Here is a 14,769-nt window from a genome sequence, read left to right as displayed (position 1 = left end):
CTAAGGCTCAATTTATTAAACTTAATTTTTCTACACCAGACAAAAAGGATCTAAGTCGGCCAGATCGACATCAGAGCAGAAACAAGGCCAGAAGGCTATAAATGCCGCGAGTCTATGGCAAACACTAGTATAAACCTATACTAAGGCCAAACATGTTCAATTATACAATACCGATAACATACAAGTCAACTCACAAGATAGGAATACACAAAAAAACCCGACTAGTATATATTGTCCTAATCCCAAAATAATACCAAATCAAGCCTAATGTATGGTTTTTAAGAAAAGGAATAAGAACAACTAGGTTGCAATGAGATCCCCTCATGCGATCACAACACATCAAAACACACCTTTGCAATAAAGAGGGATGGCCCCGTAATCACGATGAACAAAAATAGTTGCACAAGACAATAATATCATCAACTCACAAGACTCAACAAAAATCACCAAATGAATCCTCGATATTTGTTCGAAACTTTGAGTACACAAACCACATATGCTACCCAACCAAACTCGACACCAAACTGCCATTAGAACCTCTAAAATTTCAACCAAGACCTCACTTAGGCCTACAATCATCCCCTGGTTTCAATGGATTCATCAAAATCTTATCCGAATGTCCAAACTCCAAATATTGGCTAAAGTGAACTCATAGTCTAAATTCACTTAACTTACAAATCAAGAGCTCAAATATACGAAATAACTCTGAAACAAAAAATGTCAACACTCCTAGATCAATTCTACATTATAGAGCTGATGAAATTGAAGAAATCCTATTCCGAGACTCGAAAATCTAGTTGTTGTCATAAACCACTTTTAACAACTAACCTTCCAAAAACTACAACTTTTTTATCAAATTCAAAACCAACTTCTCGAGCTCTTTTTCTCAAAGATTCTACCTAGGGGAATTTTAAGGAGTCAATCCTTTTTAGATTGAGATTTGAAATCTCTCAAATATATTAAACTCGAAATTCCACCTTGCAGGTGTTATCTTGTAGCGCTCCAGTGTAGCGGTCCTCTGATCATGAACTCCACTCTCATTGCGTAATACAAATGTGTTTGGAACGGAGCAATGGTGACAAGGAATGTTTTAATTCCTTCGACTGCATCGTGAAATGTTCAATCACAACGATATGGATCGTTATAAAATAATTTCACCAAGAATCTAAAAGGAATGAAGAAAAATAGTAAATTTATTGAAAAGGAAAATAAAATAATAAGAACCAGATATTAGTCCGAGATTTGCGAGAAAGAAAATTAATTAAAGCCTCTTAATATTCACTCATTTTATTTAAAACTCTCTATCCCTTTTTCCCTCATTTCTCCATTCCCTTGAGAGTTTCTTACCTCATCTTTTTTTCTTTCCTTTTTTTTTTATCTTTTTTATCTTTATCTTTTATCCTTCTGAAACTCAAGGGGAATGCTTCTCCCTTCATTACCTGATCTCAACATTCAAGTGAGTTTAATTATATTTCGTCCTTAATTTCTTCTTAATCTTGATATCATATATGACATTGTATTAATTGTATGTACATATTTTGACGTTTACATTTATGGTGATGAAATATTGAGTTAGATATTTTTCATTTCATTATTTAATAGGATTATTTATATGATGGAACTTATGAATTATGTAGATAAAGAATGAAGAAATATAAATGTTTTTCTATGTAATTTAACGAATGTTTGGCTTGGTAGTTCAATTGATGTTACAAGATTAGGATTACATAAAGCTACATATGATTATTTCCATTATCATCATTATCATATATTACTAAAAGCATGAACAAAAAAATTAAAAGTTCAATTACGACTTTACCCCTTTTATAAATTAAATTGTTATAAAATATTTAAATATTTGATTGTATAAATTTAATTAAATATTAATGACTTTTAGACTTCCTAAGATTAATTTCTAATAAAATATCTAATTTATTAATATTTATCATCTATAATCTATATGTATATAATAATTATAATTTTTTTTTAAAAAAAAATCTTTACCTAAATTTCTTTACTTTTCCTCTTCTTATAACTTTTCCCTTAACCCCTCTCATTAATAATATAACTAATGTAGATAAAGTATTATCCTTTATGATAAATAACGAAATTTAATAATTTAAAGGGTGCAAATCTGCAAAATGGAGAAACATATTAATAATGTCCTCTTGATTATTATTAAAGAATGACTAGCTTCACAAATTTAAATTTATTGATGCTTAATTACATGATAAGAACTTTAGTTGTTCTTTCTACATGGTTTGCTAACTTTATTTTTTTCTTCATATTCTTCATTTATTTATTATTATTTTCTAATTACTTATTCAACTTTTATACTCTTAATATTCATAACTCTCATCTTTTCATATTCAAAACCTCCAAATATTTAAACTAAAACTTTAAGAAATCTTTTGATATTCCTCCCATTCTATTTATATAAGTTCAACTTTATCTCATGAAACCCCTACCAAGATTATTAGGTTATTATTTTTATTCTATAGTAAAAGTAGATGATGAAGACTCTTGAATTTTAATAGGATGTGAAAGGAGTCAATAAGAACTCAGAGAGTTATGTATTAATTTTGTACTTATTTTTTCATCTATATATACATCAGTCTTATAAGAATAATGTTTATATTATAGTTTTTTTCTGCTTCTTTTTGTCTTTTTTTCTCTCTATTAGACTTCTTAATTTAGTTTTCTATAAATGTTTTATTGCAGTAAGTCTTTATTCTCATTTTGTAATTGTTATATTGTATGATTCATTACAATTTTTACATATATATTTTCATGAAATTTTAGTTATTCTAACGTATCTATAAAATTCACATGAAACACACGTGCAAAGCACGTGCTCAGAAACTAGTAGAACATATAACACACTCAGAGGTGGACATTCATTTTCTGTTCGTACCTTTAAAATGCAACAGGACCTACTCTTATCCATATCTCCTCTAAAATTTGCATTAGTGTATCCCCTTCATTTTATGCTTGCCCTTGTCGTAAGACACATAGTTAGAGTTATGATCTTTCTATAGTCGTTTTGCAACTTCCGAGCTCGGCCCCTAGAGCGGACGGAACTTTGTCGTCTACCTCTTTCTCTACCCCTCACTCTTCCTCTTACCCAAACCACAGCCTCAACAGCTGGTTTGTCAACCCTCGCTTCTCCTTTGCGTGTTCTCACCATCTGCTAGAAAAGAATGAATGAGTCAGATACAAATTGAATTACCAGATATCAATTTGAATCAAGTTATATAACACAAAGAAAAGAAAGAAGTTGAAATTTCCTAGTGTCTAATAGCCTCTCGAAGAAAACTATAGTCATCCACAAACCATTTTTCAAAACTCAACAAGACATGTTCTTGTACAACGAGATAGATATACAGAAGGCTTTGATACCAACTTTTTCACAATTAAAATGGTGGTGAGCGACACCCACACAAATCCGCCAATGAGTAAACCGTCTAAACCAAATCTTAACCAAATTCATTAACCAATTTTAGATAGAATATAATCTGATTACAACAAAATCCATAATGTTTGTAAAACCACCAAAGTATATGTGTGAAAATAATCCACTACAATTCTCAAGAACCGAACAAAAGATGGACAAGGACTACTAAGAGAATCCACGAAAGCCTGAAAATGAAGTGCTCAATCTAGATAAAAAATTGTTGTCATGCGCTAGAGGTACATATCTTAGGATCTCTGGAATATGTTTTTGCACTCAACAAAAAAAGAGTACAGGGTAGTATCAGTACAGACCAGTGTAATTTCATCTTACAAGTGTAATTCATTAATCTCATTATTGATATAATACACTATAAGACTCACGTATCAAACATTAAGGTGTCCACACATGCTAAGGGACTTATTTAAGATCATCTAGACATGACTTGTAGGGGATCAACTTTGTTCATGTACTATACGTGGTACTCAACGTAACCCTCCACATATATATCACTGCTTATCTGAAACCTTACCTAGGAGTTGAGTTACTCATCAACAGAAAGATAATAGTTATCCTTTAATTCTCTCACACATTATAACAAAAGATCAGTTTCACCATCTCTCATGATACAAATATTATAAGTACACTTGCAACACAAAGTCATTCATTCCAATTTATCATTTAATATTTTTTTTTTCTTTCTGGAACAGGATTGGAAGAAAATGCTGAGGCATGTCTTATTAGTTTGCTTGATGATCCAATGCACTACAGCTGATGCGAAACATAAAAAGGGTACTGCAGTTCCTCTTGCTAAACGAAAATGGTTGACTCTACATGGTGATGAACCAGTAGTAGTTGCAAATGGGGGATTTTCGGGACTTTATCCCTCACAAACAGATATAGCATTTAGAAATGTATTTGGACAGAATGGTACTGTCTTCCTATGTGATCTTCATATGACTCATGATGGACACGGATTTTGTCTCTCACAATTAAACATCCAGAATACAACAAATGCAGCCGATGCTTTTCCAGATCGTAGAAAAACCTACATTGTTAATGGAAAAGAACTTCAAGGATGGTTTGCATTGGACTTCACAAGTGATGAGATGTTAAGTAAATTGGTTGGTAAGAGACAACTTATGCATGTAAATGCTTATATATATATGGTACTGCTCATACTAATATTTGTACTCGACTTTGTTTTCCAGTGACACAATCGATATTCAGCAGATCCGATTTATTTGATTTTTCATCACCATATCCAACTGACCTATTTTTAGAGGAAAACAATAATACTCAAGTATGGATCAATGCTGAGGTGTTTATCACTCCCTTTCTTTCTCATTGTTGAAACATTTTATGAAATGCATTTTAAATCCTATTGTCAGTTAAATGACTTATTTTTTTTTTTACCAAAATTGTATTACAGTATCCGGCATTCTACAACCAGCACAATCTAAGTTTAGTTGATAAAATCAAACAACTCTTGGAGGTAAAGAAGGATATCTCTTACATATCGTCTTCAGATATTGGTTTCTTGAAAAGAATGGGACCAGTTGTGCGCGGTCTCAGAACGAAGTTAATGTTCAAGTTTCCTGTTGATAGAAGCACAGTTGAACCAACAACAAATAAACGATATGCTTCACTATTAACAAAGTTTTCAATGATCAAGAAATTTGCTGCAGGAATCGTTGTACCAAGAGAGTACATATGGCCTGTCAATAGAGGTCGTCATTTAAAGTCTAGTACCAATCTAGTGGCTAAAGCTCATAAACAAGGCGTTCAAGTTTTTGCTTATGGATTCGCAAATGACAACTATTTGCCTTACAACTACAGTTATGATCCACAAAGAGAGTATCTGCAATTCGTTGACAACTCAAAGTTTGCTGTTGACGGTGTGGTCACAGACTTTGCTACGTCAGCATCAATCGCTATTGGTGAGAATATTTTTCATATGATCAAGAGGAAATACAAGATCATTACGTCTCACAATTGTTTCTTCTGACTGCAGCTTGCTTGGCAGGGAGTCGGAATGCTTCAAGGAGAGTCCATAGTATGAAAATTGAATCTCTCTGTGCAATGAAGTAGTAGATAGAGTTCCTATACTACTTTTGGAAAAGGTGATTTCTAAATCCTGTCGTGAAATTTGAATTGGCAGCTCTGATAATTACTGCAAATGGAGCAAGTGGAGATTATCCAGGATCAACCGATCTTGCCTATCAAAAAGCAGTAGATGATGGTGCTGACATAATCGATTGTTCTGTCCAAATGACAAAAGACGGAGTTGCATTCTGCTTGCCTTCAGTTGACCTCATCTCAACCACCACTGCATCCGGACCTTTCATGAGTCGAGCGACTAAGGTTGAGGCACTCCAATCCTCTATGGGGATTTTCTCTTTCGATTTTACATGGGAAGAAATTCAGTCATTGAAACGTGAGTGATCAATCGATCCACCTCTCTCAAGACTACAATATTTCAAATATTTGTTTTTTTCTTTTTGTCAAATTTAGTTCTCTTCTTCTCTCTTTAATTGTCCTGGACACAGCTCAAATGTTTAGTGAATTTAACGGAGAATTGGCAAGGGATCCAGCACGCAAGAATATGGGGAAGTTTGTAACTCTCTCGGATTTCTTGGAATTCGCCAAGGCAAAGGCAGTTTCTGGAGTTCTCATCAACATAGAAGTAATTTTCTTATAATCTAATATATATATATATATATATATATATACAGAGTTATTAATAATTGCAACTTGGTTGTGTTGTAGAATGCTGCCTTCCTTGCCACCAACAAGGATCTCGACATTGTGGGTGCTGTCACGACTGCTTTAAGCAATGCCACACTTGATAAGCAATCAACTCAGAAGGTTCTGATCATGTCAGGTGAAAGTTCAGTTCTAGACAAATTCAAGGATATCTCGACTTACCAAAAAGTACTTCACATTAAGAAGAAGGTTGAATTTGTAACGAATGAGACAGCATTAGAAATCAAGAAGCATGCGGATGCAGTACTTTTACATAAACATTCCTTATACACACAATTTCGAGGAGAGGGTTTTACTTTGAACTTGACCAACCTTATTGAATGTATGCATTGGGCCAATATTAGTGTCTATGCTGGAACTGTTTTGAATGAATTCCAAGATATTTACATGGATTTTAACTCCGATCCATACACCTTGATCCATAACCTCATTTACTATGGTGCGGATGGAATTATAACGCAGTACCCAAGAACAGCAAATGCATACACCAGTAAGTAAATGAACACTCAAATTTATGTAATCTAATTAATTGTGTAGATACAAAAATCAGTTTATAATTCTTTGTTGGCACAGGGAATTTGTGCACTGGGAATAAAGAGTCATATAGAATACCAGAGATAAATCCAGGGGAAGTGATAACGTATGCCCTCGATCCAAAAGAAGTAGAAGAGTACAAGCCTCCCCCTCCAGAGTACTTGGAGACTAAAGACTTTGTTACTCCACCACTACCTCCTGTAGCTGCAATTGCCAAGAAAAATGATCATGGAGGTTCTAATTCCAACTCCATTTTTTCTTTATGGTAATATATATATATATATATATATAAATGGTAAAAAAACAAAAATGAAGCCACAACGTCTTACAAAGCGTCTCCTTTTGAAATTGTAAGAAATGTTACAGACATATTGCACTGATAGTGCAGTAAAATAACCGTTTATGAAGTACCAATCATTAACTTTCAGACAATATTTCAACGACTTATTCTATTCCTCACAAGGCAAAGATTATGTAAAATAGTCATAGTGGGAAAAAAGATGAAGTAAGACACATAAAAATTAGAGAGCAAGCCACATAAATCTCACTAGTTTAGGTTCTAATTACTAGGATTTCTGATTGTTTCAAGTATTGATTACTATACCATATTTCATCCTTTGGATATCGTTACTCGACAAATACATGTATTTGCCGGTTAGAATATTGGAGACACAATGAAGCAAGAACAAGCATACATCACACAAACATAGAATCACAACCATTACCTACTTCGAAACAAGCTTGAAAAGCTAAGAAACTTGATCCATCCCTTTCCGGATTCGTTCCGCTTACTCTTGGTCTACAAACAATCACAATAACATGGGAATCAATAAATGATCGCTAATTACCAAAACTGTAGCAATTCTATGAACCGTAGATAAAACCCATGATCCGAACTAACCAACTAAGGGTTGCCTCCACCATATAATCCATAACAAAATCCTTCCCTATCAACATTAACCCATTCTATTACGTTCTACGGATCGAAAAATTGATTCAGGAATGAAAATCTTACCTTTAGCCTCAAGAATGGTGAAAAACGAGTAAAAATTGCCTCGGGGTCGTTCCTTAACTCTAAAAGTAGAAAATTGCATAATGAGGTCGTTTTGGGGTATATTAACGACTTTAACTCGCATCCTGCCCACCATAGTGGCGGCGCCAGGGCGGTAGAATCCCCCGTCAGGGCGGGATTCACGAACAAACAAAACCCCATTTCATAACACTCCTCTAACCTATGACACTCAGAAATTACCCTTTACGCTAAGTTTGATTTGCGGAGATCTACTCACTCAAATTCAATTTCGTAAAGTCGTTCGGATTCGTTAACGAGTTATCTAACTACTCATGCATTCGAAATCATAAATGGTTCACTTGATTTGTACTAGATGTCTCTACACTTTAATGACTCCGATTTCCTCCAAATCAGGACAGGATTGGAGAAATCTAATTACTACTAAAAAGTTTTTTACAACCCAAATTTTCCCTCGTTAGCATTTCTATAACAACGGGAACAAGTCGTTGCAATAGATATCAATTTACCTATCACTTGTCCTAGAGTGACAAACTTAGGAAAATTAGGCTAAGGAAAAAAAGAGGTAGTATTTGATTCGATGAATAATTGAGGATACTTCTCTCGCATGTCCTTCTTGGTCTCCCAAGTAGCTTCCTTAACTGGGCGATGCTTCTATTGAACCTTCACAGACTTAATCTCCTTGGTCAGCTTGCATACATCACGATCAAGAACAGCAATCGGTTCCTCCTCGTATTAGAGGTTCTTCTCTGGCGAAATTGAGTCCCAATTAGTGATATAATCCCCCATCACCATGATACCTCTTCAACATGGATACATGGAATACCGGATTAACACTTGATAAATTAGGAAGTAGGGCTAACCTATATGCTACCGGACTGACACATTATATCAAATGGACCAATGTATCTAGGACTTAGCTTAGCCATCTTACCGAACCTCATCACCCCTTTCATGGGTGATTCTTCAGAAGAGCACTCTCTCCAATATGAAATTCCATACTTTTAACTTATGATCCACATACTTCTTTTGTCTACTCTAGGATGGTAAATACTTAGCTTGAATATTCCTAACCTTGTCTTGAGTGATTTACATCTCCTCCCATATAATGCCTCAAATGGTGCCATATCAATGCTAGAGTGATAACTATTATTATAAGAGACTTCACACAAGGGTAAAAATTTATCCTAATATCCTCCAAAATAAATCACATATGCTCTTAACATGTCTTCCAACACTTGAATAGTCCTTCAGATGTCCATCTGTCTGTGATGAAAAGCTGTACTAAAAGTGAGTTGGGTGCCCACTTCATTGTGCAATTTCCGCCAGAACTTGGAAGTGAATTGGGTACCACGATATGAGGTGATAGACAGAGGCACTCCTTGCAGCCTCACTATATCTTTTTTACACACACCTTAGCCAACTGTTTCACATTATAATCTATCTTTACCAGAATAAAATGGGATGACTTATTCAATCTATCAACCACTACCCAAATAGAGTCAAACTTCCCCAAAGTCTTGGGAATACCAACCACAAATTCCATAGCTATTCTTTCCCACTTTCATTTCGGAATTGGCATCCTTTAAAGAAACCTGTCGGTCTTCGCTGCTCATATTTCACTTGTTGGTGATTTTGACATTTCACCACAAAATTTGTGATGTATTTCTTCATACCCGACCACCAATAAATTCGCTTAACATCTATTTAAATCTTGGTCACACACGGATGAATAGAATATCTCGAACCAACAGATTCTGCCAACTACTTCTTGGATTAAGTCATCAACTCGAGGAACACAAATTCTCCCTTTAACATTGAGTACACCATCCACATCAAGAGTGACCTCTTGTGACTTACCATTCTCCATCTTCTCCTTGAGTTCGTTCAAATTTTTATTCTCATATTGTCTGGCTTGATCTCCTCAATGAAGGTGACCTTAACTTCAATGCTAGTGAACACCCCACCCTTTTTAGAGATTCCCAACTGCATGAACTTGGACTCTAAGGTCTGAATTTTCTTTGCTAAAGGTTGTTTGGTTACACTCAAGTAGGCTAAGCTACCCATACTTATCGCATTTTGACTTAAGGCGACAGCCACAACATTAGCCTTACCCGGATGGTATTGAAAGGCACATCATAATCCTTAATTAACTCCATCTATTTTCAATGTCTCAAATTCAAATTCTTTTGAGTGAACACATGATGTAAACTACGATGATCGGTGAACACTTCACACTTAACACCATAGAGGTAATGTCGCCAAATCTTAAGAGCGAACACCACCGCTTCCAACTCCAAATCACGCGTTAGGTAATTCCTCTTATGTACCTTTAATTGGCCTGAGGCATAAGCTATAACATTCTTAGTCTGCATCAACACATCACCCAAACCAGAATGTGAATAATCACATTAAATGATAAAATCTTTACCTTCAACCTGTAATGCTAGAATGGACGCAATGGTCCTAGAATGGGCGCAATGGTCAAGAGAGTTTTGAGCTCTTGGAAGCTTTCTTCGCATATAGCAGTCCATTCAAATGATATCTCCTTTTTCGTTAAATTAGTCAATTGAATAGCAATGGAGGCAAAATTCTTAACAAACCAGCCATAATGGCCAGTGAGCCCCACAAAGCTCCTAACTTCCGTCACCGAACTAGGCCAAACCCAATTCTTAATCGCCTCAATCTTTTGAGGATCTACCACTACCATTTCTTTTGAAACTACATGCCCCAAGAATGCAACCGATTTCGACCAAAGTTCGCACTTAAAAAATTTAGCATACAAATTTTGTTTCCGAAGAACACCAAGAAAAATACGAAGATGCTCGGCATACTCTTTCTCACTTTTCAACTAGACCAAAATATCATCAATAAATACTATCACAAATGAATCAAGAAAGGGTTTAAACACCCTATTCATCATACTCATGAACATTGTAGGCGCATTGGTCAAACCAAAAGACAACCAAAAATTCATAGTGCCCGTAACGAGTTCTAAGCGCAGTCTTAGTCACATCCTCCGGCCTAATTTTCAATTGATGGTAACCAAATCTTAGAGGAAACCACTGCCCCTTTCAATTTGTCAAAGAGATCATCTATCTAGGGCAAGGCATATTGTTCCGAATAGTTACTCTATTTAATCCAGTATTATATACACATTCTCATGCTACCATCCTTCTTAACAAACAAAATCCGAGCAACCATGGGGAAGCAATAGAGTGAATAAATCCCTTATCAATAAACTCTTAGATTTGAGACTTAAACTCTCTTAATTTGCCGGAGCCATGCGATATGGAGGAATGGATATGGGGCACATACCATGCTCTAAACCAATGCAAAAATCTATATCTCTATCTGGAGGCATACCAGATAAGTCACTGGGAAACACTTCACTAAATTAGGATACTATAGGAATAAACCCAATGGATGCGGCCTTAATCTCAACATCCCTAATATGGGCCAAACAAGCCAAACAACCTTGCTCTACTAATTACTAGCACGAATGCAGGATATAATCTTAGATTGCTTAGGCTTGAACACCCCTTCCTACTCAAGTTTTTCCCTTCCTGGAATTTCTAGAGTCACTGACTTAGTATTACAATTCAATACAACATAATAGGGGAAAAACTAAGTCATGCCTAAGATTATATCAAAGTCAGTCGTATCCAAAATCACCAAATTAGCCCAAGTCTGATATCCCATAAACAAAATAGGTCAAGCACAATAGACATGGATAACTATGACTAACTCTCCAACTGGGGTAGAAACATGAATAGGGGAATCAAGTACATCAAATATCATATTAAACTTGGAAGAAAATCTCATCGACACAAAAGAATTAGTTGAACTTGGATTAAACAATACATTAGACATCGGGTCACAAATAAGAATAGCACATGTGATCACCACATCAGATGTGTCCGCCTCATTATTGTCCAGAAAAGCATAACATAGCACCCTATAATCTTGACAAGCCACTTCCCTTCCTGGTTGCGCGTTACTTACCTCCACGACCTCAATGATTCCCTCTTCGACCACATTCTGGATGTCCTCCACCATTATTACCATTCCCTGGGGGGGGGGGTACCACTACTCTAAATGGCTGTTGCGCGGGGTATAGCACGCGCGGGTAGGGGCAATCTCTTCTCATATGTCAAAGTTCTCCACAATTATAGAAACTACGATCACAGGGTGTTTTTGTGCCCACCAGAAGCGTAACGCCTTGGGTATCCTGTAAATGATAAGATAAGTTTCTTGAATAGTTACCTTTAGAGGCGAGCATAGCGGACTAAATTAGCTTGGCTACCAGTGTTGGCCTATGTGATACCTTCGAATAGGAGCCCCGAGAATTTTTAGAATTCTTGTCTCTCTTAGCCAATTCCTTAGCCTGACTGTCTCGCGTCACCCCCTCCACTTTCTTCACATAGTTTGTCACCTCACTTAAGTTCCTCCCTACAGAAGTCACATGGACAGATAAAAATTCAACTTAAAATCCAATCCCCGAATAAATAACCGGATCCTCTACCCTCTATAGTCACCAATTGCGTAGCGTATCTATATAAAGCATGAAACTTGGCCTCATAAGTAGCCACAAACATCCCACCTTGATCCAATTTAACAAACTCATCTTTCTTGCGATCCCTCAAAGTTCTAAACACATACTTTTCCAAGAACAGAAATTGGGTCCAAGTGAGTGGAGGTAAAGTAGAAGATTTTCACTCCATGTAAGCTCTCCACCATTGTTTGGCCTCACCTTGAAGTTGGAAAGACACGAACGCAACCCTATGTTGGTGAAAAATATCAGTTTATGCAACCTTTCATAACAGTCTAAGATAAATGCATAAGTGTCTTCAATTTCCCAACTCAAAAAGTACTGGAGGCTTAAGCTTCAAGAACTTAGTCAACATGTCATGCTTATTGTCAGTCATAACAGAGCCCAAAAAAGGATGAAAGAAATCATCACTACCTCCCGTTCCACTGAGCTTAGGAGCAGTGCTAAAAGTAGGAGGCTTGGTGGGAGCCTGAGTTGCTGGACAGTAGGGGCATTCCACGACCAACCCAATCCTTTAAGAATTACATGATTTGCTGCACTAGCACTGAATCCAAGGGAGGAAAAACATCAGCTTTCACTGGTACCTCTTCCTCATGTACAATTTCCTCAACATCTCCAACTTCGATATCCTATTCTATCTCCTCATTATGCGTAGAAGGGTTCTCATTCATATGTATATATATATATATANGCTTTGTCAGTGGAATTCGTCGGGGGTGATCCCTATAAAGGTATGTGAGATCATTTGGTATTAGGTCAGTTCACCCACACACCAAACTTTTTTCGATTTAGTTGTTGGTGAGTTATTTACATGTTAATATGTGAAGCTTTTGAAGAACATTATCAAATTCTTGTTGGTGGAGTTGTTGAATGCCTAATGTCGATTTGATTCGTGTTTTCGAGTTATTTTGAGTTAAATCTATTGGGTATTGAGGGTACTAATGATCCTAAGTGTTTGGAGAAAGAATCATAGAAGTTTAGAGGGTTTAGAGATGAAAAATGAGAAAAGTCGAGAACACCTAGGTACAAGGGTTAGGTTGTCGTGCCAGCCAGAGCGCCCCAACTTTGCCTCTGAAGTTTGGGCCCTGGCGTCTTACGCCTCTCATAGACATTAAAGTATCATACTTTTTAGATTATCACTTAAGTTAAGCTAGTGGATCCACTAAGTTAAGTAAGGTCCTATACCGATGGAAAGGCATAAGATGGTCCTCGGCAGCGCGATGTAAAATTTTGTACCATCACTTAGGCTCATAGTGATTGTTGTCAGTTAGAGAATCTCCAACAGTAGTTATATTACTTTAAATGAGTAAAATTAAGTTTGTTATTGCTTTATATTTAATGAACTAGGATTGTTTTCAGTTGCTTTAAAGTTTAATATATATATATATATATATATATATATATATATATATATCTATATCTAGCATAAATGGCGATGCCGTTCATCGCTTTTATTAAAAATAATTATATATAAATTAAAATACTATACACCCTGTTTGTCGCTTCTAATTTATTTTAGAATATATATATTTTTTAAAAATAGCAACTGACAACGTCTTTATGTCCGTTGCTTATTGGTCAAAAACATGGTAAACATTTTAAAAAAAGCGATGGACAACGTCTCTTTGTCCGTCACTTTTTGGTCAAAATATTGATCAACTATTTTGTAAAAAAGCTACTGACATAAAGACGCCCTCCGTTGCTTTTCATTAAATATATAAAACACAAGTCATAAATTTTCCCCATTTCCCCTTTCCCCAGTTTTGAAAATTCTCTCCTTCCTCCACGGTCGTTGCTGTCGCCAGAGAAATGATCCAACTGCCGCCTGCTTCTCCGTTGCTGCCGGACCAGACGCCGCCGTCGCCGCATGCGCCTCATTCTCCTCTCTCTTCAACCTCTCCTTCTCCTAATTTAAGGTTAGGGTTTTTTAACTCATTATTTTTTTTGAATTAAGCTATATTTTTATCTTGTTAGCTATTTAATTTAAACAGTTTATTGAATTTGTGTTAATTGATTATTAGTTTGCATTAGAGGTTTTTAGTTAGTGAGTGAATTTGTGTAGTTTTAGGATTAGTATTAATTAGGATAATTTAGGAGTAGTTTTTGAATTTTAATTTTAGGACAAGCTAGTTTGAATTAGAGATTTTGGGAGTAGTTTGAATTAGGGTATATAAAGACTTGTTTGAATTTGGGTATTTATTGAGTTAATTAGTTTGATTTTGAGATTTTAGGACTATTTTGAATTTATGTTTTTAACATTAGTTTGAATTTGGAATTTAGGATTAGTTTTATGTTAGAGATTTTAAGAATAGTTTGAATTAGGGTATTTAAAGACTTGTTTGAATTTGGGTGTTTCTTAACTTAATTAGTTTGATTTTGATATTTTAGGACTAGTTTCAATTTGTGATTTTAAGATTAGTTTGAATTTGGAATTTA

The 14,769-nt window shown here is 35.5% G+C and overlaps 2 protein-coding genes across 2 annotated transcripts; one reads left to right on the top strand and one right to left on the bottom strand.

The window, feature by feature from the left end:
- The first annotated feature begins 1,311 nt into the window (after positions 1-1,311).
- LOC107010467 (glycerophosphodiester phosphodiesterase GDPDL6-like) lies at positions 1,312-7,194 on the top strand. Its single transcript, XM_015209752.2, has 9 exons — positions 1,312-1,456; positions 4,162-4,579; positions 4,663-4,772; positions 4,884-5,391; positions 5,466-5,507; positions 5,613-5,888; positions 6,001-6,137; positions 6,221-6,707; positions 6,791-7,194. The coding sequence occupies exons 1-9, from the start codon at positions 1,421-1,423 to the stop codon at positions 7,018-7,020; spliced, it is 2,244 nt and encodes a 747-aa protein (XP_015065238.2). The 5' UTR covers positions 1,312-1,420; the 3' UTR covers positions 7,021-7,194.
- A 3,033-nt stretch (positions 7,195-10,227) lies between these two features.
- LOC107009740 (uncharacterized mitochondrial protein AtMg00860-like) lies at positions 10,228-11,840 on the bottom strand. The gene is made up of 2 exons (XM_015209086.1): positions 11,787-11,840; positions 10,228-10,632 (listed from the first exon to the last, which is right to left on the bottom strand). The coding sequence occupies exons 1-2, from the start codon at positions 11,838-11,840 to the stop codon at positions 10,228-10,230; spliced, it is 459 nt and encodes a 152-aa protein (XP_015064572.1).
- Positions 11,841-14,769: the final 2,929 nt, after the last annotated feature.

This window comes from Solanum pennellii, chromosome 2 (assembly GCF_001406875.1).
Source record: "Solanum pennellii chromosome 2, SPENNV200".
In the NCBI taxonomy this organism is placed as follows: domain Eukaryota; kingdom Viridiplantae; phylum Streptophyta; class Magnoliopsida; order Solanales; family Solanaceae; genus Solanum; species Solanum pennellii.
This window is presented reverse-complemented; position numbering and strand designations above follow the sequence as displayed.

Coding starts and splice junctions, on each gene's coding strand:
- LOC107010467 (XM_015209752.2), top strand. CDS start 1,421: ATGCTTCTCCCTTCATTACCTGATCTCAACATTCAA. Junction 5,889..6,000: donor AGAAATTCAGTCATTGAAAC/GTGAGTGATCAA, acceptor TCCTGGACACAG/CTCAAATGTTTAGTGAATTT. Junction 6,138..6,220: donor GAGTTCTCATCAACATAGAA/GTAATTTTCTTA, acceptor GTTGTGTTGTAG/AATGCTGCCTTCCTTGCCAC.
- LOC107009740 (XM_015209086.1), bottom strand. CDS start 11,840: ATGGTGGAGGACATCCAGAATGTGGTCGAAGAGGGAATCATTGAGGTC. Junction 10,633..11,786: donor GAATCATTGAGGTCGTGGAG/GTAAGTAACGCG, acceptor ATTTTGGTCTAG/TTGAAAAGTGAGAAAGAGTA.